The following is a 27,931-nucleotide window of genomic DNA, read 5'->3' as shown; positions in this document are numbered from 1 at the left end:
ACATCGTGAATTATCCTTCCGTGTCATACCCAATCCCCACCTTTTTGATTCAGTGTCTCCCCCTCAAAAATGAAGAAGGCCAGATCTAAAACCTAAGAACTAATACACAATATCAACTGGATGGTGAAAACGCTGCCTTCTTACTCAACCACAAATTCCGCCCCACTTGTTTGTGAGAAGCTCTTTCCAGCCTGCTGTGAATACAAGACTTTCTCTTATATGGCCACCAATTTTGCCCCTCTTCGGACACAAGACCTTCCCTTTTATCAGAAGATAACACCAACCCAGCTACACCAAAGTGATGGAAAAGTTTTGGAGCTGATATAGCTGAGTTCATACAGTTACTCTTCCATTCAACAGGCCACAAACATTCCCCTGATGTTAAAAAAAAGCATTTGGCAGCAAGTTTTGAAGACTATTTAAGAGGTGGGGTCTTGTGCAAACCTGGCTCACAGATTTATCTTCCACACAAGTAAGTATCTACAAGAGAGAACTTTGAAGCTCTTCTCCCAAGAGAAAAACCAGTCTGAAAATGTTTGGGAGTCAAGTAACAATCAGGCTTGTTTGGACAGGAATGTTCGACAAAAGTATTTGCATTCACCTCCCCGCACAGCCGAATTTGGTGGCACCGCATGAAACCATTTCAGCACGTTCTTGTCTTTTATCAGGGATGTCAGATTTTTGTTATCACTTTTGGCTTTGGTGCAGACTGTATTCAAGGAAGATTAGGATCTTGAACTCTTACTCACTTGCTTGCTTGCTCGCACATACACAAGTGCAGACACAATGGGAAGAAGATATTGGGTTCACTAAAGTGTCAGGATTTCTATCCATACCATGGGGTAGAGGGAATCATCCTCATTTTGAACGAATGCTTATTTTTTATTTTGATTCCTATAACTAGTTGGGGAGAGAGAGAGAGAGAGAGAGAGAGAGAGAGAGAGACCTAAGGTCCTCCAACTAGCTTTAATGCCCAAGGTGGGACTAGAACTCACCATCTCTTGGTTGTTGGTCCAAAGTCACCCAACTGCCTTTCATGAATAGGTGGAACTAGAACTCACAGTCTCCTGGTAATTGGTTCAAAGTCACCCAGCTGACTTTCATGACTAAAGCAGGACTAGAACTCACCATCTCTTGGTTGTTGGTCCAAAGTCACCCAACTGCCTTTCAGGAATAGGTGGAACTAGAACTCACAGTCTCCTGGTATTTGGTTCAAAATCACCCAGCTGGCTTTCATGCCTAAAGCAGGACTAGAATTCACCATCTCCTGGTGATTGGCCCAGCACACAAATGCCAGAGGGACAAAAAAAAATATCAAAATGGTGGCCACCAACAGCCCATCTTTCGCTTACCCTAAACTCCCAATAACTATTTTTAGGCACAAGGGAATCATTTCTGCCAACCCAGCAACCTTATACCGATAACTTTGCTGCAGCTATTGTGGAGAATGGAAGACCAAGATGAAAAGAACCATCATTTGGTCAACTCTTCAAATTTATTGTGGCTTTCAGTGGTAGGCTAGCTTCCAAATTCTTGGTTTAAGTTATCTGCAGCATAACTCTCAAAGTTGGGGTGGAGGGTGGTTGATGCAGAATCCTTTTTTTTCTCACTCTTCACCCATAGGACACCCTTTATTCCCAAGCCTGCCCCCCCCTCCAGAATCCTGCCAAATAATCTGACATTCATCTTCACCAAATGCGGGCATGTTACACACACTCACGGGATCACAGAAATACAGCGGCCTTCCCCCGCCTTAGGTGCCTCAGAGGTTGGGGTGCCAACCAAGAATGGTAAGTTTCCCAATATATTCGGATACTAGAGCATTGGGAGAAGGCACACCAAAAGATCACTTGAGGAGAAGTGACACGGGTTCAATCCACAGAGAAAAGGGATGACAGGTAAATAAGCAACAAAAATGTCCTTGGCGAACTATTTCAATGGAACACGTAGTCAGGTTTAGAAGTCAGGTATGGCCTGGTCCAAGTAAAGTCTTGAAAAGAGAATGTCCATGAGCTTAAAGAAGGAAATGCATCCTCAAATAACTTTGGACATCTCATATACTTAGAGGGATGTGACTGCTGCAGAAACCAACGAGTAGTTAACTTTTATTATGTGATAATAGTTAGCACAGTTTCTGCCTTTTTTTAATGTTCTTTTCAGAAGACTTTATGAGGCAGGTGAGGAGGACTGCACACTCCCATTACCACAACCTCTCCTCCGAATTCCTCAAAAGCAGGTTAAGCCAAACTGGGGGGGGGGGTTCATTTGCATCGATCCCATTGTTTGGTGGAACCTCAAGGATTGAACGTCTAGGGTGGCAGAAGAGTCAGGGGGTGGGGTGAAGCCAAGAGTTTCATCCAAGGAGCTAGCCACAAGCTCTTCATAACCTGAAGAAAATCACCAGCTCTTTCGTGGTGTCAGATAGACCACAATTGATATGTACCTCCAGAACACAGATGGCATTGTAAGCCTAGATGAATCTACATCTGAATCTGTCCTGGTGCAAAAACATGCATGAAGTGCCCTATAAGACCCCACCCCCACCCCCTCATACCAAGATCCTAATCTGGTGTTCCAAGCCAAACTTCTCCAAAGCAATTGCCTTGATCTGCAGGTTCCAGAATTATGAGAGTTGGCTTTGATACATCTGGAAAGCATCCCAGTTGCTTTAAATACTACAACGCGCTTGGGAGAAGTTGAAAGGAGAACAAATGATCAAAATATGGACCTGGAGAGTCCATAGCTCCCTGACAGAGCATCTATTTCAAATTGACCACGTTCAATTCTTGACCATTATTCAGCCTGGAGAAACTCCTACCTAAAATTCAAGAGAACCTGTGTCAGGTAGTGTTGACACTGATGGGCTGAGATAAACCAAGAACAACGTGGCATTTCATGTTTCTTTGAGACTCATCAACGAAAATGAACCAAATCCTCTCTCTGATTGACACTGGATGAACTTGGGACCTTCAAATAAATCTTAAAAATACTCTACAAGTCATTTTATTTCTGTCACAGAGAAGGAAAGTAAGCCAAGCACATACAAAGAATTCCTTTTTGGACATCCTGCTTATGGGCCTCTTCAAATTTGGTGAATATGATTATGAATAGAATAGAATAGAATAGAATAGAATAGAATAGAATAGAATAGAATAGAATAGAATAGAATAGAATAGAATAGAATAGAATAGAATGGAATGGGATGGGATGGGATGGGATGGGATGGGATGGGATGGGATGGTGGCTTGCTAGCTAGCTAGTTGCTGTAGAAGAATAAAATAGATTTACAGAATAACAGAATGGAAGAATCATAGGGCTGGACAGCCCCCTTCTCAGGCAGGAAATGCTATATCATTTCAGACAACGGTTGTCCAATCGCTTCTTTAAAACTTCACAATTTCTGGAGGCAAGTTGTTCCACTGATGAATTGTCCTGTCATTTATTGGCCACTTTCATGCTGATCTTTCCAGTCACACACACACACACACACACAAAGATGGCGTCCTAAGGTTTTCAGTAAAAGAGAAGGTGAACTGGGTGCCGATGAAGTCAAGCTTCTCCATAGATGCTGACCTGTCATTCCAATAGACCCCAGACAAGGTCTGAGAAAGAGCTGGACAACGCCTTGAATACTGTCAAGACAAGCCCTCTGCTGATGCCAAAGCAATAAAACCAACATTACTACAGCATTCACAACAGGTGGCAGATTCTGAAAGCGATAGACAGAAAAGGTCCTCCCTTCCTTTGAGGCAATTGTTATTATTATGAGCAGCCTGTACCACCAAGAGGTTCTACCATAAATCCAGGCCAAGTTATCCTTTTTCTTAAAATATGGACCCCATTGGTTTAATTCTTAAGTCTCTACAGAAAAAAAAATGCCCTCTACCTTTGATCTAGCTTGCAAACCTGGGTCTTCATTAGATCTTCTCTGAGTTAAACATCCTAGCTTTGTCTGGCTTTCCAGGACCATCTCCAGTCAATCAATTACGATTTATCCCCAATAAAGTTCACAATTTAAATGCTCTATGGTTTGGTTTGGTTTGGTTTTGTTCTTTCTTCTTCTTCAATCTCTCATCCCGAATTGGATCATGAAACTAAAATGGTAAGGGAACAAGTCACGTACACAGTCTTGGGAGAAATGTACAACGATCGGTGGAAGAAATAAATAAGAGAGCCATCTTTCAAAGCCAGCAAAATCTCCCCTCAAAAATGTGGAGAGCCACAGCCTGAGGGCCTAGACTTATGATGTTTAATTACCGCCATTTAATACATACTATCTTCTTGAAAGACTTAAAAAAATACACACGATGATTGCACCTTTCTGTCAGCGCTGTGACAATGCAGCCTCTATTCATAATTTTTTTTCCCCTTTCTGGTTTTTTTTTATTTTTTTCAAAAGCCGGGAACAAAACGAGAACACGCCACAACCTGCTGGATTGGCTTTCGCTGTCTCTCAGCTGCAGAACAAACTCTTTGCAGAGAATGGAAAGCTTTCAAATAATGGTACCTTGAAACAACCACACGGATCAAAGAAGCACGAGAGAAAAAGACAGAAAACCTGGCATTCACATCACATATCAGTCGTATCATATCAGAGAATGACCACAAAGCCTTTGGGCTTCAGATGATTCCAAAGATGGACAAGGATGACAAGGATCTTTCCCTTTATCATTGTCGTTTTTGTGAACTGCAGCCCGATTGAAGGTTGTCCTTGGCTTACAACCATTCATTTAGCAAGTGTTCAAAGTTAGGCTCTGAAAACAAATGAGCTACAACTGGTCCTCATATTTACAGCCATTGTAGTATCCTCAGGGTCACGTGACTGATTATTGGGGCTTTGGCATGTATTTACAAGACTGGCAGACTCCTGAGAATATCATAACCCAAGAAAACCGACAAATGAATCAATCAAGAACAAATCAATTCAAAATCTTCATTCCAAGTACGATTGACCAGGTTCTGATTATTGTATTCTCAACATGTTACATGACGTGGAGGAGGGGGAGGGGGAGAGAGAAGGAAGGAGGGAGGAAAGAAGGGAAGAAGGGAGGAAAGAAGGGAGGGAGGGAGGAGAAGGAGGGAAGGAAAGAAGGAAGGAAGGAAGGAAGGAAGGAAGGAAGGAAGGAAGGAAGGAAGGAAGGAAGGAAGGAAGGAAGGAAGGGAGGGAGGGAGGGGATAATTAGCAAAAAGGTGGATGAATTCAATCACCATGATGATGGGGGCATCATTGGAAGCAAAGCATCTCAGGGAAGGTTGATCGATGTGGATCAAGCCTGGCTCGCTGGCATATAATCAATCAAAAGAACATTAGGCAAAGAACAGAACAGAAAAGCAGTCACGAAGACTTTGTGGAATTAAACCACAAGGTAAGAGAAGGAAACAGCAAAAACCCATCTGAATCAACGCTATCCCCCACGTCACCCTAATTTTCTACCCTTCCAAATCATTCTTGAATCCCCAGATTTTCTTAATTTTCTTAATTCTTTTTTTTTAAATCACCCTCTCTCTTTTTGAGATTTTTTTTAACTTCATCAGCCATACTTTGCCCCCCACACCCTGTACACGTCTCCTACTTGATCCCGTCCTTGACCCAAGGGTCAGCACGGGAATATTCCTAGCAATATTACAGATGACCAGAAGCCTCTTTTCTTTTCTTTTCTTTTTTAACGTCACTTGAATTCTAAAACAGATCTTAACGATTCTCCAAGGCAAATTGGTTACGGTGAATGCTTGCAAGGCCGCGGGATCGTTCTCCGATGCCCAGGAGGCTGATGGGTGCAATACTCTCATTAACACAATACCACGAATAGTCAGATTCAGCCTCAAAAAGCATGGAAAAGAAATGCAGCAAAGAGATTGGGAAGATGGCCAGGCACCGTCAAACAAGGCAGAATTACAAGTGCACCTTTGCCTTGAAGGTTGGAGAACTTCAAAGAACTTCCTCCTATTTTTCCCCCAACAGCCACCCAGTGTGGTGACTGAGAGAGCCAACACGACTGGCCCAGAGTCACCCAGATGACCTTCATGCCTAAGGCAAGACTAGAATTCACAGTCTCCTGGTGATTGGTCAAGGTCAACCAGCCAGCTTTCATGCTTAAGGTACGACTAGAACTTAAGCAGGAGACCCTATACCATTTTGGACAAATGATTGTCCAGTCTCTACTTAAAAACCTCCAGTGATGGAGAACCCACAACATCTGGAGGTGAGCCGTTCCAGACATTAATTTTTATAACTGTTAGGAAATTCCTCCTTAGTTCCAGGTTGTTTCTCTCCTTGATGAGTTTCCATCCGTTGCTTCTTCTCCTGCCTTCAGGCGCTTTGGAGAATAGCTTGACTCCCTCTTCTTTGGGGCAGCCGCTGAGATATTGGAACACGGCTATCATGTCACCCTTGGTCCTTCTCTTCGTTAAACTAGACACACTCAGTTCTTGCAACTGTTCTTCATCTGTTTTAGCCTGTTTTTCTTTTTCTCATCGTGAACTATCACCAAAGATTCTTGGCCTGTTCATCATTTCCCACCAAGCTGGACTAAATCTGGATCTGTTCCTTCTAGAACTCCAGAAGAGATCACGAGTGCATTTAATGAATGGCCACCACTCTGGGTCAGAAGGAAAAGTCACCTTTTACACACGTCTTATCTCGCTCATTGCAGTAATTCTCCCAGTTCAGAATTTTATAGTATCGGTCGTGAACTTGGGACTTTCAAGAGGGCACCGGGCCAAAAGTGGACGCTGGCTTCAAGCCTTCACAAAGCAGATCAAAACAACCTCCATCCAGAAGTCACCCTGGGACCACACCTATCAAGTAGTATGAACTTTGGAATATTTGTCAAGAGGTGCTATGGCAACAATTAAAACCTTCACCGTAAGGCGTCCGCTTAAAGAATGAATGAATACAGCTACAGGTAGTATTGACTTACAACAGTTCACTTAGTGACCCTTAGACGTTACAACAACACTGAAAAAAGTGACTTAGGACCATTTTTCACACAACCGTTGCCGCAGCCCTACAGTCATGTGATCAACATTCGGACGCTTGGCAACTGACTCACAGTTTCCAAGCTTCTGGAGATATATGCAGAGTGCCACCGTAGGTAGGATGAGATATGGAGAACTAATTGGACCCAGATCAAGACCTTAACTTAAGTTTGCCCATTCCTGCCTTCCATTGAAGACCTATATACTTCACACACCAGGAAGAGGGCTGTGAAAATATCTACAGACCTCTGTCATCCTGGACATAAACTGTTCAACCTACTTCTCTCAAGACGATGCTACAGGGCATTGCATGCCCAAATAACTAGACACAAAGACAGTTTTCTCCCCCGCCCCCCCCCCCCGTGCCATCACTCAGTTAAACAACTAATTCCCCAAACACTGCAGGGGTCTTCAAAACTTGGCCCTTTGATGACTTGTGGACTTCAGTTCCCAGAATTCCTCAGCCATACAACAACTTGGTGAAATATTTGAACTGAGGTTAGCTATAACATTAAGGGACGCGGTGGCTCAGTGGGTTAGGACGCTGAGCTTGTCGATCAGAAGGTCGGCAGTTTGGCGGGTCGAATCCCGAGTGCCGCGTAGCAGAGTGAGCGCCTGTTACTCGTCCCAGCTTCTGCCAACCTAGCAATTTGAAAGCACGTAAAAATGCAAGTAGAAAAATAGGGACCACTCCGGTGGGAAGGTAACAGCGTTCCGTGCGCCTTTGGCATCTAGTCATGCCGGCCACATGACCACGGAGATGTCCTCGGACAAGCGCTGGCTCTTCGGCTTTGAAACGGAGATGAGCACCGGCCCCTAGAGTCAGAAATGACTAGCACGCATGTGCGGGGGAACCTTTTACCTTTACCTTTATAGCTATAACATTGTGCAATATATGGTAGAACTTTGTCCTCTGGGATCTTGGATCACTCTTCCTTTGCACCAGCATGATCCAGCTTAAAAATAAAAGGCACTTTGATGACCACTTCTCAATTATGGCTGTGGGTCAGCCAGCCTTTAATTCTGAGCATATGAGTGAGTCTACAGCTCAGCTTGAACTCACGGCGTTTTCTTTTTGAAGTCAGTTGAGTATTGAGTAAACCCAAACCAAATCAACCAGTGTTTCTCAACCTTGGCAACTTGAAGATGTGCAGACTTCAGCTCCCAGAATTCCCCAGCCAAGCAGTGGAGAAACCCTGAAATAAACTACAGTGCAGAAACCTGGCTTAAGATTTGGGGCCAGGAACAGGCTAAACTTCTGCAGAAAATTCTCCCAACGTTTTGAGTCAAAATGTCATGAGGAGAAGAAATACTCCAGTAATTGTAAGTTTTGTGGCCTTGACCTATGGCTGTTTTGCTATGGTGATATTTGAAGACGTCTGGCATATACAATGAAGTCAGACCAAATTCCACTCTTATGACAATCGTTCTTTGATTATAGTTTTAGGCTTCTAAATAGGCCTGGCTGAAATTGTGGATGTGTGGATATGATTAGTCTCCCAAAGATTTTACATGCTCGTGGGTTACGACCATTCAAATATAAATGATCTTTCTGAAGCCAAGTCTGTAAAACTAAAGGACATGTCAGGCTATCCCACTTTGGGATCGTCTGTGCAGTTCGAGAATTCAACATGAAAAACTATGTTCTGTTTGTTTTTTTTTCAGCCCTTCCAGCTATCTAAATTCATTTGGATGCTCCTAGCAGGACACCAAGAGCCATAAAAATCCGCTGTTGTTTAGGACAAGCTGAAGCAGCCGCTAAAATAAATGAGTTCCAACTGTCTAATGTTATGATACTCATTGTCATGATTCCCATCATTTAGGGAATGAGGTTTGCAAAGAGGAGGAAGAGAGAGAGAACTGTGGGGTCCTTGGTGCTCTCTGAGCTTGGTAGTTTTATTTTTTTATTTTTTTTTTATTTTAATTCCATTTCTATCCCGCCCTTCTCCGAAGACTCAGGGCGGCTTACAAGCTTAGCAGTAGCCTTCATTCTATGTATATGCCTGCTTGTTAGGGCTTTCACACACCCCCAAGCGGCATTATTACAAAGTCAGCTTAATTGCCCCCAACAATCTGGGTTCTCAGTTTTCTTGCAGACATTTCATGATCCAGCTAGGGAACATCATCAGCACTCCTGGGTGTTCTTGTTTATATACCCCATAGGTTAAGTCTTGTGTAGTTACCTAGTTAGGGGTCATGAAACGTCTGCAAGAAAACCTCCAAACTCAGAGAGCACCGAGGACCCCACAGTTCAACCTTGAGCTTCTATCGGCAGCATCTCTCTAGCTAAGCAACACTGGTCTTACCATTCATGCGTCCGTGCATGTAGTTTTGAATTTTTGCACCTGCAGCTTGGATCAACCAACCGGCGGGAGGAATTCAAACTGCTACCAAATTGCGACTCCATTTATTTTATTTTATTAATTAATTTATTTATTTATTTAAAAAATGCATTTTGGGCTGTAGAGGCCTGAGATGGAGGCTGCCACTCAAAGGGCCTTCTTTCCCGACCGTCTGTGGCTGCTTTTATCAGCCGCCGCCGCCGCCACCAAAATATAGCGAGAGAAAGGAACTCCACTGTCCTATTTTTATCCTACGGGGATATTTATTTAGATCAGAATCCGCCAGATTGACTCATCCCGTAAAAAAGACAGATAATCCTGAAGAAATGCCTTCCTCAATGAACAGTCCTAGAAAAAACCGTTAAGAATCGAAACCGTCTGTCTACGAATCTCCCAGGAACGGAGCTAATGAGAGTATCTCTTAAATCTTTTATACACCACGGCAGGATCAATGTTTTCAACAAAGCACTGAATGTCTCCGCCAATTTGTTCCACGGTGTCCTTGCACGGGGCTGAAATGATCTGTGGAGTTTTCCCTTTTCTTATTATCTTGCAGTGCAGCAGCGGAATACATTAAATACCTAAAAGATAAAGACTCAGAAAAATGGTCTTCTGCTGGAGAGGCTGATGGTTTTTTACAAAGTGCTCTGTCATGCAGAAGGGCGGGGGGGGGGACGTCGTCCCGCAGCATTTGGCAAAGTGAAACCCAGAGCAAACTTTGTTTAATAAATAATCAATATTTAGAAGAGAAGAGAATATTTGTAGCTCAGGCTTGAATTGGGAGGGGTCCACCGTGCTCTCTGGGCTGGGTTGTTTTCTTGCAGACGTTTCATGACCCAAATGGGTAACATTATCAGTGCTAGAAGGAAGCGGGGTTTATGGATAGAGATGATGGAGGAGGAGGAGGAGGAGGAGGAGGAGGAGGAGGAGGAGGAGGAGGAGGAGACCTGGGGGGTCCTTGATGGTCTCTGAACCTGGTTGTTTTCTTGCAGACATTTCATGACCCAAATGGGTAACATCATCAGTGCTAGAAGGAAGCGGGATTTATGGATAGAGATGGAGGAGGAGGAGGAGGAGGAGGAGGAGGAGGAGGAGGAGGAGACCTGGGGGGTCCTTGATGGTCTCTGAACCTGGTTGTTTTCTTGCAGACATTTCATGACCCAAATGGGTAACATCATCAGTGCTAGAAGGAAGCGGGATTTATGGATAGAGATGGAGGAGGAGGAGGAGGAGGAGACCCAGGGGGTCCTTGATGGTCTCTGAACCTGGTTACTTTCTTGCAGACATTTCATGACCCAACTGGGTAACATCATCAGCGCTAGAAGGAAGTGGGGTTTATGGATGGAGGAGGATGAGGAGGGGGAGGTTGCAGTGTCCCGGGGTCACGCGATCCTCTTTTGCGACCTTCTGACCAGCAACGTCAACGGAGAAACCAGATTCACTTCACTACTGCATTACGAACTTAGTGTTCTGAACCAGCCTGCTACCGGCCTTGCAATAAGGCAAACCCCTGTTCAAACAGTAGAGACTGGAGAGCGTCTGAGGCTGAAAAGCGTCTGCCAAGATTTATTACTCAAACAACAGAACAAGAAACAAAAACACTGGAACTTGAATCCTCAAACGGAAGGGTTGCTTTCAGCAACCAGCCCTTCCCCAAACACTCCTTTTATTTAGAGATCAGGGCGTGGCCTCCCTGTGCCTCCTCCCGAGGAGTCCCACAGCCTTTCTCTGTTTGTTCCTGCTCGACTGCCTCCTGCGTCGGGCGTCCTTGAACAGGGCCAGCTGTGGGTCATCATCCTCCGCACTATCGGGCTCACGCAGCTGAGAAGAGGGCCCCGGCTGGGGGCTCTGCGAAGCCTCCAAACCATCATCAGCCGGTTCGTCTTCCACACACTCCTCCTCCCCCTCATCTGAGTCATCCGAGACATCTGAGCCGGCTGCCGGACCCACAGGCTGGCCCTGAATCACAACACTTAGCCACTGCAGCGATACACTTAACGACACGGCAGGAAAGGTCCTAAATTGGGGCGAAACGCACTTCACTGCCTTGCTTAGCCACATAAACTTTGGGCTCAGTTCTGGTCATAAGTCGAGGACCACCTGTACCCTAAAATTCCAAGTACACAATCCAATGGGACAATGTATTTCACGGGGCACTCAGTCCGGAAGTGCAAATTAAATGATTGTTTATCACAGTTCAGGCCTCTCTCAAGTCCCATTGCATCGGAGTGGCTACCGAGGTCTGTCCGGAGCTCAGCGCTTTCTGCTTAAAGCAAAAAATTTTAGGGCGTTCTGGCGAAGCTTAAAACTAGATAAACGCTGTTTTTTTTATATATAAAATAAAAAAATTCGGAAAAAGCCCTCGTTTGCGCGCCTGCTTTTCAAGAGGCGTTACACGATATTGTGAGTCCCCCATGCGTTTTCCTTCAGCTTCTTCTCCCCAGCGCTGGACAAACACAGCTTTAAGATATACACAAACACACACACACACACACAATGAAACAGCCACACAATTCCCACAGCTGTAGATGACCCATCCTTCAGCTGTTCAATAGACTTTTGTTTGCCCAGTACACAAGACGCTGCGCCAAGTTGCTCTCCTTTTCTTTGTCCCTTCTGGCTAACAAGAAAGGGCCAAGCTTTCTCAATCTTTTCCCATCTTCAGCATGGAAGAAGCTGGTTGCACCACCACACTTGTTCTCCAGAAGATCGTTCACCTGTTTGCCAGGCGCTCGTATGGTAATAATGGTCGATTTTGTGGATTTTTTTTTTTAAAAAAAAACACTTGGCTACGTATAAAGTCTGTAGCTCTCCATGGGAGCAGCAATTGACTTCACAGGATCATTAAGCATAATGTTGTTCAATGATGTTCATCATGTTGATTCAGTCCTAGAGGAGATCAACCCTGACTGCTCTTTAGAAGGCCAGATCCTGAAGCTGAAACTCAAATGCTTTGGCCACCTAATGAGAAGGAAGGACTCGCTGGAGAAGAGCCTCATGCTGGGAAAGGTTGAGGGCAAGAGAAGAAGGGGACGACGGAGAATGAGGTGGCTGGATGGAGTCCCTGAAGCAGGAGGCGTGAGCTTAAAGGGACTCCAGAAGACGGTAAAGGACAGGAAGGCCTGGAGAAACGTTGTCCATAGGGTCACAATGGGTCGGACACGACTTCGCAACTAACAACAACTAATGTTGATTCAGGGCTTGTTCCAGAGTTCTGTATCCCACCTAACCTGTTTTTGGATCCCAGCTCTGATACTCACACCAATGGCCGTCAGCCACTGATCCATTACTTTGACATCTATTTTATTCCACTCTTTTAAAATTAGAACACGTACCTGACTCTTCATATTCATATTCTTTGAATTTCCAGGCCCTTCCCTGAGTGGTAGAATTCGCAAGGTCAAGGAGTAGCCTAGATTTCGTGCTCTCTGTATGAAATTACCATTTTGTTTATTTAGGCATGTTAATGAAATTTCCATGGGCTTCAATTCCTACCAAGTGAGAGCAGCTTAGAAAACATTTTTTTAAAAGGGTATTTTTCTCTCCTGCTTCATAAAATAACAACTTCTAGAGAACTTGGGGGTAGGGTAACGCACAAGATTTTCAGCAGCTCAGTCGGAGCATCCATCCATCCATCCATCCATCCATCCATCCATCCATCCATCCATATCTCCTTACATCATACGCAGGAAGAAAAAGACTCATCTTCAGGTCCACAGAGAAGAGAAAGAAGCAAATTACGGCTGGCTGATATGTAAATTCTCTAGAACAGTGGGCTCTCAACCTTGGCCACAATAAGATTTGTGGACTTCAAATCCTAGAATTCCCCAGCCAACAGATGAAACCCATATGCTGACTGGGGAATTCTGGCAGGTGAAGTCCACCCATTTCAAGGTTGCCAAGGTTGAGGAACTCTGCTCTAGAAGCATCAGTTACCTAACCTTGGTTGAACTCTTTCTCCCAGAGGTCATGATCTCAAATCCGCTGTATATTCCGTGGTAAGAGTGTGGTGTTATCATTATTGATGCTCTACTGCCTAGTATAAACTGTTAGATATGTCTTCTCCCCACCCAACCCCTGACCACGCCCTCCACAAGTTGTCTTCTGGAGATGGTGGTCATTGATCAACTTTGCCACAGGGACTCTGTTTTCCTTAAAAAAAACTGCTTTCTTTCTTAGATTATATATAATTTCTTTCTTAAAGCATGAGCTCACGGGTGGGTGGGATCTACCCTCCTGTTTGATATCCTAATGACTCATGGATCTTGTAGCTGCTGCACATTCATGGTTGAGTTTGAGGTCACAGTTGTTGAACTCAACAGATGTTTCCTTACAGATCCTTCTTTGATGGTAGTAGGTCCTTAAGATCCCTTTGAAGGATGCCCTTCAAACTGTCACGTTCACCCTTGTTTGGCTTGCAAAATCCAGATTTCATTGCAGACTCAGAAAAACTGAAATCAAGCAAAATTTGGGAAGCAAAAGCTGGAGAAACTTTGCAATACAAGGGAGAGATTTAATTCACTCGTGTTGAGGATTGAACTTTCTCGGAACTATCAACAAGGTACAACCTTACAGGAATCGTTTCCAGAATAATGTTAGGAAGCATGATATCAGTATAATAAGCTATCAGGTTAAGAAATTCAATTGACTTTTTCTATCTTCTAGGAAGTCAGTCTAACCTAAAAGAGAACCCCATCCAACTTTCCCATGGATCCTTCAACAAGATTCTGACAAACACAATCTGCTCATTTCTGGATTGGCTTTAAAGAGTAATGCATAGACTCATATCCTTCTTCCCCCCCCCCCAATTCTGGGTCCAAACCTCTGCAAGACTCATGAACTCCCCAAGAATGAAAACAAGGAGAATAATCAAGAGGAAGCCTATTTGTGTTTCATTCATGGAGTCTGGGCTTAAATAATAGGAACTGCAAATACGAAATTGTCAGCCTTACTGAGTAGACCAGACAGGAAATAAAAGTAGATAAATTAATTCTACTTGATAGCAAAGCTACTTGGAACGACTCTTGGAGGCCTAAAAGGACAATTCTCCCACCATCTCTTTTATAGTCTGAGAAACTAGGAAAGGTGTTTACTGAGCTTCTTTCTCAGACTATATCCAGGCAATGCTGTCTTTTATCTCAGAGGTCCCCAACCTTTTGGGGACCAGGGACCACTTCCATGGAGAGAGGTTTTTCCACAGACAGGAGGGGGCCTGGTTTTGTGTGCTGCCTGCATCCTGCAAATGGGGCTTTGCTTGTTTGCGTGGACCGATTTCTAGCATGCCACGGCCTGGTGGTTGAGGACCCCTGTTTTATCTGACCATTCTCCTGGCAAACTATGGGTAAAATGAAGCAATGGTCAGCATCCTTTTCATTTCTGAAGCAAAGGACAAGATGTTTAAAAGGATACTATCAAGCATGGAAAAGCAATCCCAACTCAAGAATGGATGCGATAATTGTTGTTTTAAAGTACAGTAGGAAACCACTGTGAACAGCAAGCAGAGTTGTTAAGGATGCATTTACAACTTCCGTCCTGGCCCATAGCCGAAAGGATGAAATTCTGGACAGTTGACAAATATAAACCAAACACAAGTGAAGATCTGACTTCTCGTTTGCTGAAGGATCACGGGGGAAATTTCTCCTTTTTTGCCTGGATTTTCCTGTTTCTTAAAAAATTGTAGACTAGGACCTTGGGTTCCAGGTCTACTTGAGGGTGAGCTGGGGGTAATTAAATGGTCCAGAGCTGTGAAATAGTTTGATCTTTCAACAATCTCCTTGGTGTCTCTTTTAGGGATAGAACCACTCCATCAGCTCCTGCTGGGTTCATACAATCTCAAATATCTGGGTTGAAGAACCACAATTCCTACATTCAACTCACATATCCTGCTCAAGTCAAGCATACAACATCTTAAAAGGATGGACTGGGTTCACACAGGATGGGAAGACAGCGGCCGATTCCCAGAAAGTGATGTCCTCAAAGACACAACAGTGGCTTTAGCTGGGTTTAACGTGATGCCAATCTAATCTGACTGCCCCAATGAGCTTCAACAAAGAAGACATGAAGCCTTCTGGCTTGGTTATCAGGATGTCCACGGCAGGAGGGGGACAGAGGCTAGTCAATAGCAAAACACCGGAAAGAGAAGATGGAAGTAGAGCAGCTTCCGCAGAATGGTAGTCTTCCCAAACTTTGTATATGCCATTGAATCTTAGCTACAAAGAGCATTATGAGTATCTATTGTTGGCCATGACCATCAAGCTCTTTCTAACAACAGCCAATTGATTGCCACCCATACAATGAGGCTTTCAAGGGAGAGGAAAAAAACACCGACCAAGACAGAGGAGGCAATGATATTATTTAATGCTGCAGACGAAGGATAAGCAGATACTGTTGATACACAGGTTGGAAGTTTGGTATGATGCAAAGGTTAGGGACATAACACTGGGCCCTGGGAAACCTCCCCCCCCCATGAGCACAGAGTCTACTAGATGACTTGAGTTGGTCATCACTTCTCAACCAAACCTTCATCAAAGGACTCTTGTTGGATAAATTAGAGAGAAAACCTCCTGCCCCTCAGTGCTATCTTGAGCATCTGGAGGACAGGTGGAAGGAAAACAGAAGATCTTCATGTAAGAATGTAGCCACTAACAGAAGTGGAAGACCCCGAGAAAGATCCACATCAATTGAAAGTCCAAAGCTGGCGCTTCAGAGGAGAAATGTGGGTAGATCAACAGCTGAAAAGATTTTGGAGGAAGATCTGAAAATGGTGTTGAGGCTCCCCACCACCCTAACCCCTCAACAGCAGCCTAGATCCACAGCAAAATAAATAAGTAAATAAGATGATTGCTGGACAAGTGATTGTTAAGTCAAGAGCTACCTGTACTGTACTTTGTTCAATGGAGTTTCTGGCCTAGACTGTTGCAGAAAACCCGGCCAATAAATTACAAGCACGTGCCTATCAGTAGGCATCCAACTTTCTGACATCCAACATTCAAACTCTGCCAGACGGTATAATGTATCCATTGCCAAGGACAGTCTTAGCCATCTATTTAGCTCCATTTCAAAAAAAAAAAAAAGCAAGCCATGAAGAGCTAGTCCATACAGATGAGGTCATCACTCACTGCCTCTCAAGGGTGAGAGAGGTGAAGAATTTGACGTGGCTGATGAAATGCTGCAGTCAGGAAAAAAAAACAACACTCAACCCTAGCCAACATCAACTCCAACATGCACAGAGATCCTTTTTTAGTGACGATGAGTGATGCGTTGGGCCAGAAAGTATCAACTCTGTTGTTGTTGGGTCTCCTGAGTGAGTCTGGTCAACCACCCAGACGGCCAAGATGGTTAGGATCGGGTGTCAGCCAAACTTCTGCAGGGGTTAGTCTTCACAGAAGAAGGTTTGAAGCAGAGTGATCTTCTTCCCCCTAGCCACATCGGCTCCAGATCACATTAAAGTCTGCAGGAGGTATTCCCAACTTGGTCAGGTTTATAGTCCATGAATCACGGATTCTCTAAATCTTCCATTGTGTCACCTGTCAAGTGTACACTGGTGTTCCCTCTCCTAAGCTTTCAATGAACAAATGGATAATATTGTGGAGCCTTTGGTGCTCTCTGAGCCTGGTTGTTCCCTTGCAGACATTTCATTCCCCAACTAGGTAGCATCATCAGTGCTAGAAGGGTGGGGGCATTGCTCTCTGCTTATATAATGTAGCTTGCCCCACAGGCAAGTCTTGTGGAATTAGTCCAATTATCTAGTTGGGTCATGAAACATCTGCAGGCAACCAACCAAGCTCAGAGAACACTAAGGACTCCACAGTTCAACTTTGAGCTACATGGATACCCTTCTACTGACAGTTTTGTTCTTGCTGAATGTCCACACCAATTGCTTCCAAACAACGTATTGCAGAAAACCATGTGGAAAACCAGAGATCTTGATTTGATGGAGCTCTGCTTCAAGGACTGGAATGAACTCAGAATGACCATGTTGGAAGGGACCTTAGAGGTGTTCTAGGCCAACCTCCTGCTCAGACAGAAGACCCTATACCAGGGGTAGGCAACCTTGGCTCTTTTATGACTCGTGGACTTCAACTCCCAGAATTCCTGAGCCAGCCATGCTGAGGAGAAATGGAGAGGTTTCCATGCAGAGCCACGCTGGCTCAGGAATTCTGGGAGTTGAAGTCCATGAGTCATAAAAGAGCCAAGGTTGCCTACCCCCGTCCTATACCATCCCAGTAAAATGGCTCTCCAGTCAATTCTTGAAAACCTCCAGTGATGGAGCACCCACAACTTCTGAAGGCAACTCATTCCACTCATTGCTCTAATGGGTGCGTACTGGAAGGGCAAGTGATGCCCCCTGCGTGACATCATCTAACAAATGTGCTTGCATCCGACATTGGGAGACACGATGCCCTCAACAAACACATCCTCATGGCCAGTCCTCGTGGCCATAGACCTATGGCACACCCAAGCATCCCTCTGATGCACTATCCAAAGTATGGCAACATCGGAGCATAATCCAATAAGTACAACATCATTCCAACTTTAGCCAACATTGTTGGCCAATTCTATGAAAGCATAACGGGGTGAGATGCTTCCAGCTCATGTCTAGTCTCTAGTCTAGGGGATAGTCAGATGACAGCCAGTTCTTCCATGCAACATGAGGTCTTTACTACATGAGGACAATAGGCTTGGAGGCCACACTGTACATCAATAAGAGCACTCTGCACCAGCATCTTCCTGAGGTCCTTCATTGTTGACTCAACCTATCCAACAGCAGGGTTGGTCCAGTCCTTCTCAGGCCAGAAATACTACCTGTTGAAGACCTAAACTAAACCTGTCATTCTCCCTGTAGATAAACCATCCTCTGTTGATACTCATCTGGACTGAATATCTCAAAGTCTTCCTGAGGAGGAGGAGGAGGAGGAGGAGGAGGAGGAGGAGGAGGAGGAGGAGGAGAAGAAGAAGAAGAAGAAGAAGAAGAAGAAGAAGAAGAAGAAGAAGAAGAAGAAGAAGAAGAAGAAGAAGAAGAAGAAGAAGAAGAAGTTGAATTAATGATTGGCCAATCCTGACTCCACACCTCATTGCAAAGCCCGTGGCTAAGAAGGACGAATGTTCGACCGGCAATTTGAAGAGAAGGTCAGTATATTGTGCTGGTCAAAAATTCACCCCGGAGAATGAGCCTCCAGCAAGAATTGTGCTCTGTCCGTTGCACTCTGTCCATTCTGCAAAACGTTAGGAGGAATTCAAAAGCCAAATTGTCTGGAAGGCAACCTGGTGACAAAGCCCAGGAAGGCCCCCAGTGACGAGCACAGAGTCCACCTTGAAAAGACTGCCCAAGCCATGCATGCGCGGCTGGCTGTGAGCTGCGTGGAAAAAGCAAGGAAGCAAACAAACGAAAAGAAAATCAACCTAACACCCCACACGCTCCCATTCTGAAGGCAGAGCAAACACGCTACCCCTCGTACAAAGTCTTCTTTGAGTTAGTCAAGGGTCTGGTCATGCCTTTTTCTTGGCAGAAAGGAAAAAAAAAGCAATTTGCCACTGATTTCTTGAGAGGTTAAAACCTGGGACGTCTTTACAGGGGTCTCCTGTCCCAAGATTTAGCCCAGCTCTGACCTTGATTCAAGGTCCGATTCAAGGTCTTCAAGATGAAGGGTGTAACTGTCTTTAGGACAGAGGCCTTGCCGGGCCTGTGAATGACCAGCCAAGGCCACCAGCCTGCCAAGGGGACAGGCCCCAACCAACAAATGCAACACATTTTCCTTTCGATGAATGAAACGGCCTGCCGTAACAATTGTTCCCTTCAGCCGGGACAGGAGGAGGGGAAAAAAAATCAACGACAACCCGAATGACAATTTTTTTCCGCACGTTTTTGCAGGCCACAAGTGAGATTTTTTTTCAGGGTTGAGTTCCCCCCCAACACACACACACACACACTCCCCGTGCAGAGAGTTGCACGCTGCTGCCCTCACTCTTGCTATATATAAAGAAAAAGAAGATGGTCAGAGAAAGCATTTGCCTGCTTGCCCGTACCACCTTGTGCAATTCCACGGAAATGAAAAGGAAGAAAAAAAAAGAAATAGGCACACAACAAAATCTCCTGATGGGTTCAGCCTTTAGGCAGGCCGAATGAAAGTCTCTTCCCACCCACCACCCCCCCGCCCCCCAAAAAGCAGAGCCTGATGAAATCAAGAGTTTAAACTTTCAAAGGCTCCTTGTCATTCTTCTTTTTCAAAAATAATAATAATAACAATAACAACAAGAAGAAGAAGAAGCGTAACAACTGTGCCGTCTTTGTTTCGATGAAATGGCTCTGCTTTTAGCAGCGCAAGCAACAACTTGCCAGATTCTTGGCCCAGGATAGGAGATGGGTAGCTTCGTTTTTGTTTTTTTTTTAAAGAAAAAAGAAAAAAAGAGAGAAGGGGGGGGGAGAGAAGAGAAATGGAAAGAAACCTCCGTTATTTCTTTCCTGCTTTCACACACACACACAAAAATTAAAATAAATAAAAGATAATCAAACAAAGCCATCTTCCCCGATGCTGCAGATCCTCGCTTTGGAGTCGATTCTGGCGAAGTCTGCAGAGATCAAATTTAATAACAGGATGGTTCTGTGGCACGACGGTAAATGTTAGCAAATTGCCCGTTTGCCCTTTGAAGCGTTCGTCAGTCTAACGATTCAGAACATAACCTTGGGCTATTAAAAAGCAATAGCAAAGATGGGCTGATTGCTTTGAGCTGGAGGAGGTTTTCTGATCCAAGGGGAAAGAAAGAAAGTTTATTTTTCCCTTTTGCTTTGCAACAAACAAACAAAATAAAAACACAGCGTCTTGTTTTGACGGGACTTTGTTGATAAACAGAGTGTAGAATAGCCACCCGCTATTCTACAGCAAGAGAGTAGCGTCTGATAGACAGGTTTTTCGGCTGGAGATGGAATCAGAGGAGGGATTTCTGACACCCACCAAATCGGAAAAGCCGTCTTCCGCGTTTTAAAGGGCCTGTCCCCATAGCAGAGTTGGCAAGGGAAGGCACCCACTGAAAACATGCCTGAATGGCACCGCCTGTTTTCTGAACAAGATCTGAAAATCCCCATCCATTTTGGAAAATGCTACTTAGCTACTGCTAAGCTTGTAAGCCGCCCTGAGTCTTCGGAGAAGGGCGGGATATAAATGGAATTAAAATAAATAAATAAAATAAATAAAATAAAAGAAGGAGGTCTATGTTCCCAAATAAAGGCCCCTTCCCGTATTAAAATAGGCACACACCCCCTCAAATAAAGCCACCTCTTCTGGGGAGACGGTGCTGAATGACTTCCTCTCCCCGAAACTGCAGGGGCCAAAATGAATTTAACACTCATCTACCTTGCAGAGATGTAGATAAGATTTCTCATAGCAATTTCAACAGGGCACGTCAACGTCAAGAGGGCAGATCAATGTCAAGAGGGCAGATCAATGTCAAGAGGGCAGGTCAATTTCAACAGGACAAGTCAATTTCAACAGGGAAAGTCAATTTCAACAAAGCAAGTCAATTTCAATAGGACAAGTCAATTTCAACAGGCAAGTCAATTTCAATAGGACAAGTCAATGTCAACAGGGCAAGTCAATTTCAACAAAGCAAGTCAATTTCAACAGGGCAAGTCAATTTCAACAAGGCAAGTCAATTTCAATAGGGCAAGTCAATTTCAATACAGCAAGTTGATGCAATAGGGCAGGTCAATTTCAACAAAGCAAGTCAATTTCAACAGGGAAAGTCGATTTCACTGGAGCGAGTGGATTTCAATAGGGCACATCAATTTCAGTGCAATGTTTGTTGGATCAAGGCACTTCACTCCTCCGCTTGGCATTCATCAAACAACCAAACAGTGCCATTCTACTCATGTTTACTCGGAAACAGGACCCACTGAACTGGAAAGCAGAATAATAACAGAATAACAGAGTCGGAAGGGACCTTGGAGGTCTTCTAGTCCAACCCCCTGCTCAGGCAGTAGACCCTAGACCATTTCAGGCAAACAGTTCTCTTCTTGAAAACCTCCAGGGTGGGAGCACCCACAACGTCTGGAGGCAAACTTTAGAGCCCGTGGGCTAATAATCCCTCCAGAAAAACAGAAAGGTCCAGGTGTGCCCCAATGCAAAGTGAAAAGGCCTTTGACTTTTCTTTTTAATCCATAACCCTTGCCAGTAAATCTCAAGCCTTCATTTCAGTTTTCTCTGGGGGAAAAACTGCCTCAGTCTGTATCTGTAAAATGGGAGCAGACACAGCCTCCTCTGCTGGGCTATTATACTCCTGAACTCAATGAAGGAAATCAGATATGCATCCCATATTTGAAAGCCATAAGGAAGAGAACGATGGAATGGCTGAACACCTAAGTGGCCTACAATAAATACCTTGTGAAAAGGCCCAGCCCGCACCCAGAGAACGAGGCAACACAATTCATAAAATAAAGCTTGTTCCACGTGGGGTCACTACAAACCAGAACCACGTGGAGCCATTATTTGGATGTCAGATGCAATCACGGCTATGCATAACCCAGCTGTCACAGAACGGTAGAGCTTCCGCAGCTAGGGGCAGTGTATCCCTGAATTCTCAACTGCTAGCAAAGGGAACAGGTGGCAGGCAATGGAACAGAGAGGAAAGCTAGTATTTTTCACAAATTAAAAACCTGCCCAAAAAAATCCCGGGGGGGGGGGGGGGGGGAGAAAGTGCCAAGAAGTCACTTCACTTCAGATCCGTTGGGCAACTGTGTGGTTTTTAACAAGCATCTTTTAAAGAAGTATCAAAGGAAGATCAGACACGACTGGGCAGCCCTGGGGGGGGGCAGCCAAACTCAGCCTCTCCTCCTCCTAAACCTCTTTCTCCTCCTTCCCCAAAGGAGGAATGAATGAAGGGCTCCCCCCCCAATCCATTGTGGACTCTCTCCCTGCCCCTCCCCAATGGCAGGCTTGGATTTTTGCATTTCTAAAACTGGCTCTTTGCAAGCCATTTGCCAAGATGGGCCCACCGACCCCCACCCCCACCCCTTGGTAACCACCCCCACCCCCTCACAGACATTGGTGTGGTGGTTGGGGTATAGGAAGAAATGCAAGGGAATAATTTACCTACGGAATCAATTTCCAGGAGACGCTGCAAATCCCGTATGCTGTGAATCTCGCTGTGAGCCAGCCTTTCGATCAGCTCTTGAGGAATCTCTGCTTCCTTTGAAAAGAGAGGGGAGAGAAGGCAGTGCCCCCCAGTTAGTCAGCTTTCCTCCAGATCGCCTCGGGAACAGATCCTGATCTCTAGTCAGCCAGCTCACCAGATGTCTACCCAGGGAGTCTTTCTGCAAATCGCCTTCGGAGCAGATCCCTAGCCAATCAGATCACTAGATCTCTAACTGAGTCTTCTTGCAAATCAACCCCAGTGCAGATCTCTAGTCAGTCAGATCACCAGATCTCTACAGAGTTTTTCTCCAAATCACCTCCGGAGCAGATCCCTAGTCAATTAGGTCTCTAGATCTCTACTGAGTCATTCTCCAGGTCTCCTCCAGATCAGAGCTTGATCCCTAGTCAGTTAGATCCCCAGATCTCTACCGAGTCTTTCTCCCCCAAATCACTTCTGGAGCAGATCCCTAGTCAATCAGATCACCAGATCACTACCGAGTCTTTCTCCCCAAATCATCTCTGGAGCAGATCCCTAGCCAATCAGATCACCAGATCTCTACCAAATCTTTCTCCAAATCACCTCTGGAGCAGATCTTGAACTCTACAGTAGCCAGTCAGATTTCTAGATCTCTAGTCAGCCTTTTCTCCAAATCACCTCTGGAGTAGATCTGGGCCAGATCTTGATCCACTCTGAAGTGGGGTCTTGGATCTGCTCCCAGCTTCTACTTCCAGGTGCTCAGGGACAATGGAGAAAGGGCTGTGTTTTATTGTTTTAAAAATTCTCCTTTTCATGTGCCCAACAAACCAGGCAGCCCACCATTAACATTAGTTCCTCCTCCCCACACTACGATAAGGGAAGCACGGAAAATTCTGCCCTTTTCATTTTTATTTATTTCTCCCTTTATTGGTGGGGGTGGTCTTGCAAGGAGGGATTAACATTCCTTCAGTGGCACAGAACTTTGGGGAAAGCTTGAGATTTGATTTTATTTTTTAAGCGGAGCAGGCAGTGCTTTAAGACCATCCCATAATATTGTGGGGGGGGGGGAGAGAGCTGTTTTGGCACACTGTCCCTTTACAATTTACAAGACCATCCCATTTCCTAAGAGAGGGCTGAGGTTTAAGTATCTGAAATCAGCCTTCCTAGAGCTATGGGAGAGAAGAGAGAAAGGGAAAGAGAGAGAGGAAAAAAGAAAGAAGGAGAGGGGGGAGAGAGAGAGAGAGAGAGAGAGAGAGAGAGAGAGAGAGAGAGGAGGAGAGATCAAGTTGAAATGTGCCACAGCACAATACTCAAGCACCATTCCACAAGTTGTTTCCTCCTCTACCAACACCTCCCCCCTCCAAAAAAAAAGTGGCAGCAACCTCTTTTTCCAGCTTATCTAAAAAAAAGAAAAATAAATCCTTGGACTTTATGGAGCTTGTTCTACATGAATGGGATAAAACAACTCCCCCCCCCCTTGTTTCATTGTGTGTGTGGTTTTTTTTTAACTGCCTAGCAAAAGGAGTGCTTTGACCCAAGGCAACTCTTTTTTTTTTCCAAAAGCAGGAAACTTGCAAGAAAATAAAAGTTCCGGCCTCCATTGGGGCTTCACCCTTTCTCCAAAATTTCCCTGAGTGGGGGGGTGGGTGGGCCTGGTTCTAGATAAGGACCCGAATCCCACAGGTTGAAAAAAAAATATCAGCAAAATAGAAAGAAAAGGCATCTTGTTTTTCTTTTTCCCAGCACCCTTCTGAAAAGCAAGAAAAACCAGCCTGCTTGAAAATATTACTCCTCCTTTTTGGCCTCCGAATTCCCACGCTCCGCAATGGTTACTAGAAACAATTCCCTAATTTTTTTTTAAAAAAATTTATATTTGGGGGGGGAAGGGAAAGCAAAGAGGAAGTGGAGGGGGGGGGGAGAAAAAAATCCAACCTGGGCTCCTCTTTTCCCAGGCTCCAAAAAAGCAGACCTTTGACACACCAGTTCCCACCCAACCCCAGCTTCCTAAAACTAACCCCGTTTCTACCTTTCGATACACCGAGCCACAAGCTAACCAAGATAGGCGAGTCCGGGGGCCCCTGCACTGCACCCCCACACACACACACACCCCAATCTCCCAAGCCCTCTCCTGCTTCTGAAAAAAAAACTAACTGCGATTGTCCTTCGCCCCACTCCTCCTGCAGGAGAACTCGCAATCCCGAGGGTTGGAAACCCCTACCTGGGTTAAGGCAGTTGTCTGAACGCCCAAGTCCCTGGGGTTGGGGTGGGAAGGAAAGAAGCTCGTTTCAAAAGGCAAAAAGTCCTAACTTCTAAGAGAAACGTGCCAAGTCAATCTGGGAAACACAGTTGGGTTGTTGTTGTTGTTGTTTTGTGTTGTTTGTTTCCCCCCCCCCCCCGCCGCCGCTTTTCTCCCAGTCCTTGTCGAGATAACCTTATAAAGTGAATTTTCAGAGCGGAGGGGAGGTTAACGCGCGGTTGCATCTCGGAAGGGCAAAACGTTCATGGAATTGCTTCCTTCTCCTATTTTAGCCATTTCGGGGTGGTTTCCCCCCCCCAAGAGCGGCAAGCTGGCTAGTCAAGAAGACCCCACTTGTTTCTAGGGCCTCTCGGCTTCCTTCACCCTTCTCTCCAGCCAGGTTGGCAAAAAAAAATCTTTTCAGATAAATAAATAAAATAAAATAAAATAAACCACGCCAGAGGCTGGCTCGCCTGGCGCGTTTGGAGCGCCCTTCCTTTGCACGTCTGCACGCGCGCCAGAACCGAGGCCGGGCAGGGTGAACGGAGGGGGCTGGGATCCAAGCCGACATCGCAGCTCCCACGTCTGGTTGGGGACGAGGAAGAGGAAGAAGAGGAAGAGGGAGCCGCGCTGCTTTGAGGGATGGCGGTTGAGCCGCGCGCGTGGAACGGCCGCCTTCCCACGCCACCCCCTTGGGTCCTGGGAATAAATCTGGGGAAGGGAAGCTCTTCCTTCTCCACCCGGAGGGTCCAAGGTGAAAAGCCCAAGCCCACGCGCGGGAGGGTGGTGGGGGGTGGGTTTCAGGTGGAAGGTAGAGGCAGGACGAGGGAGGGAGAGGAGGGGGGGGAAGAGAAGAAGGATGCCAGCGATGCAAAAAAAAAAGGTTTTGCAATCAGTTGGAGATTTTAAAAGGGGAGAGAGGGGGGGTCTTCTGCCTTTCCTTCCTCCCCTCTCCCTCCCTCCTTCCCTCCCTCCTTCCTTCCTTCCCCAGGTGTGCGCTTACCTCTGCAAACACGAGGGCCAGGTAGCAAAAGCCTATAACCCAGAATGCTGCGCTGATCCTCATTGCGTGCTCATCACTATGGTCGGCCACCCGACTCAACGGTGCAGCGCGGAAGGCGCACCACCCCGCCTCCTTGGGTTGGGAAAATAACAACCATCCCTCAAGGGGGGCAGGGGGGGGCGAGGGAGCCACCACCGGCGCTGGGGGTGGGTGGGTGGGGGCGCAGTTGTCCTCCGGGCAGGAGAGAGGGGTGGGGGGTCGCGCGGGCGGCGCAGGTGGTCTCCTCCTCAATTCCCGGTCGCCTCTAAAGGTCTCTGGGCGGCTGGCTCCGGGGGTCTCCTGGCCGAGGCGAGGGGCGGCTGGCGGGGTGTTTCTTCGGCGCTCTCCCGGCTCCCCAAGCCAGGCGGCGAGGGGAGGGAAGCCGCTTCGGTAGCCGGACGGCCGGACTCCTTTCCTTCTTTCCTCCCTTTGCCAAGGTGCGACCACCGCCTCCGCCTCCGCCTCCGCCGCCTCTTCTTCTTCTTCTTCTTCTTCTCCTCCTCCTCCTCCTCCTGCAGCCGCTTCGGGCTTCTGGATAAGCAGAGAAACGCGGCCAGCTTTCTTCTAGCTACATCTTGGCCCGGCTGGCGACGAAGGGAAAGGCGAGCAGCCAGGCGGGAGCCGGCCCGGAGTCCATCACCTGTCTGAGAGCCGCTCTCGCCCCTTTGGCAGACAAGCGAAGAGTTGCCGGTCCCTCCCCCTCCTCGCTTCCCCCAGCCCCTCCCTCTCCCCACCCCTTCCAAAACACCCACCCAGCCAGCCAGCCAGCCCGGAGCAGCAGGCGGCAAAGCGCAGCGGCAGCCAAGGGGGAAGAGAAGAACTTAGTCGGTTTCCACCCCCCCCCGCCCACCCGACACACACAGACGCACACGCACACACAGACACACCAAAAAAAAAGGGGGGGGGAGAGGAAGGAAGAAGGGAGGCGAGAAAGAAAGCGAGAAAGCAAAATGTAACCCAAGAGGGCGCCCTGCAGCTTTCCCTCTTCCCACCCCCGGGCTAGGCGAGGGGATCTTTCCGGGAAGGACCGTCAGGTGATCCCACAGCCTTCTTTCCTCCTCCTCTTCCTCCTCTTCCTCCTCCTTCTTCCCAGCGCGGCCGCTTCGTTTCCCCGGGAGTAGTTGGGAAGGTGCGGGGGAACCGGGCCGCCGCTTGGCATCCGCGTTTGTTTATTATTATTATTGTTTGTTGTTGTTGTTGTTATTTATTATTATTATTATTATTATTATTATTATTATTATTATTATTATTATTATTATTATTATTATTATTAATTATTATTTATTTTGCAGAACCGAGGCTGAGATCAAAGGGCGGCCGGGTCGAAGGCGGAGGCTTCGGAAGCGAAAGCGGCTCGGATTCACTTTCACTCCCTTTCTCCCTCCTCCTCCTCCCTTCCCCCCCCACCCTCCTCCCCGTGCCTTAGCAAAAGAGCGGCTGCTGCAAAGGCTCGGCTGGGTTTGGTGGTTTGGGGGCGGGGGGGGGGCGTTTGGGAGGAGAGGGGGGGGAGGAGAAATCGGGCAAACAGGGGTGGGTCCGCTGGGGAATTTGGGGCGCGAGGGCAGGCGGAGGGCATCGGGGGGGGGGGGGAGAAGGGAGATTTCGGGGCGCGGGAGGCGGCGGGGGGGGGGCAGAAAGAGAGATCGTCTCTCCGGCTTGGAAGAGGCTGCGCTGGAGAAATCCCTGGGGGGGAGAGGCGCGCCGCCATGTGTGTGTGTGTGTGTGTGGAGGGGGGGGCTCCTTCTGTCCCAGGCGAGGCGCCTCCTTTCCTACCTTCCTCCCCCCCCCACCACCACTCCCCCGCCACCCCGGGCACGCTCCACCCTGCTCGACTCCCGGCAGGCAGCCCCCCAGGGCGAGCGAGGCGTGCGGGGTTTGCTGCAAACGCAGCCCAGGCGTCGCGGGTTGTGGCGACCAGCAAGCCAGCGAGGGAGGTTGGGGGTGTGGAGGGGGGGGGGGGAAAAGAGAGGTGGAAGCAACACAGGCGCACAAACACACACACACACAAACACACACACACAGACAGACGCCCCCGGGCGCTGCACCAAGGTGGCAGGCAAACCCGCGCAGGCACCCACGCCCAAAAAAGGAAGGCCGGGGGGGAGAGGGGGGAAAGTGCGCGCCTTGCCAAGTGTCGCAACTACTTCGGGGGTGCCCTGGGTTTCGAGGTGCGGGGAGACGCGGCCTTGCTTGGTTTCCCCCACCCCCTCTTTCCCCCCTCTTTCACTC

General features: G+C 46.8%; 1 protein-coding gene across 2 annotated transcripts in view; it reads right to left on the bottom strand.

The window, feature by feature from the left end:
• PDGFA (platelet derived growth factor subunit A) overlaps positions 1–26,386 on the bottom strand; it is a 42,275-nt gene extending 15,889 nt beyond the window's left edge. For both annotated transcript variants that reach the window (XM_081338275.1, XM_081338276.1), the window contains exons 1-2: positions 25,664–26,386; positions 22,406–22,502 (exon numbers count right to left, since the gene is read on the bottom strand). In XM_081338275.1, coding sequence (XP_081194401.1) covers positions 22,406–22,502; positions 25,664–25,726 — 160 coding nt within the window. In that variant the 5' untranslated portion in view covers positions 25,727–26,386. The remainder of the gene's footprint in view (positions 1–22,405; positions 22,503–25,663) is intronic.
• Positions 26,387–27,931: the final 1,545 nt, after the last annotated feature.

Source organism: Vipera berus (assembly GCF_964194415.1).
Source record: "Vipera berus genome assembly, chromosome: 13".
In the NCBI taxonomy this organism is placed as follows: domain Eukaryota; kingdom Metazoa; phylum Chordata; class Lepidosauria; order Squamata; family Viperidae; genus Vipera; species Vipera berus.
Note: the sequence above shows the minus strand (reverse complement) of the source record. Positions and strands in the feature narration are given on the sequence as shown.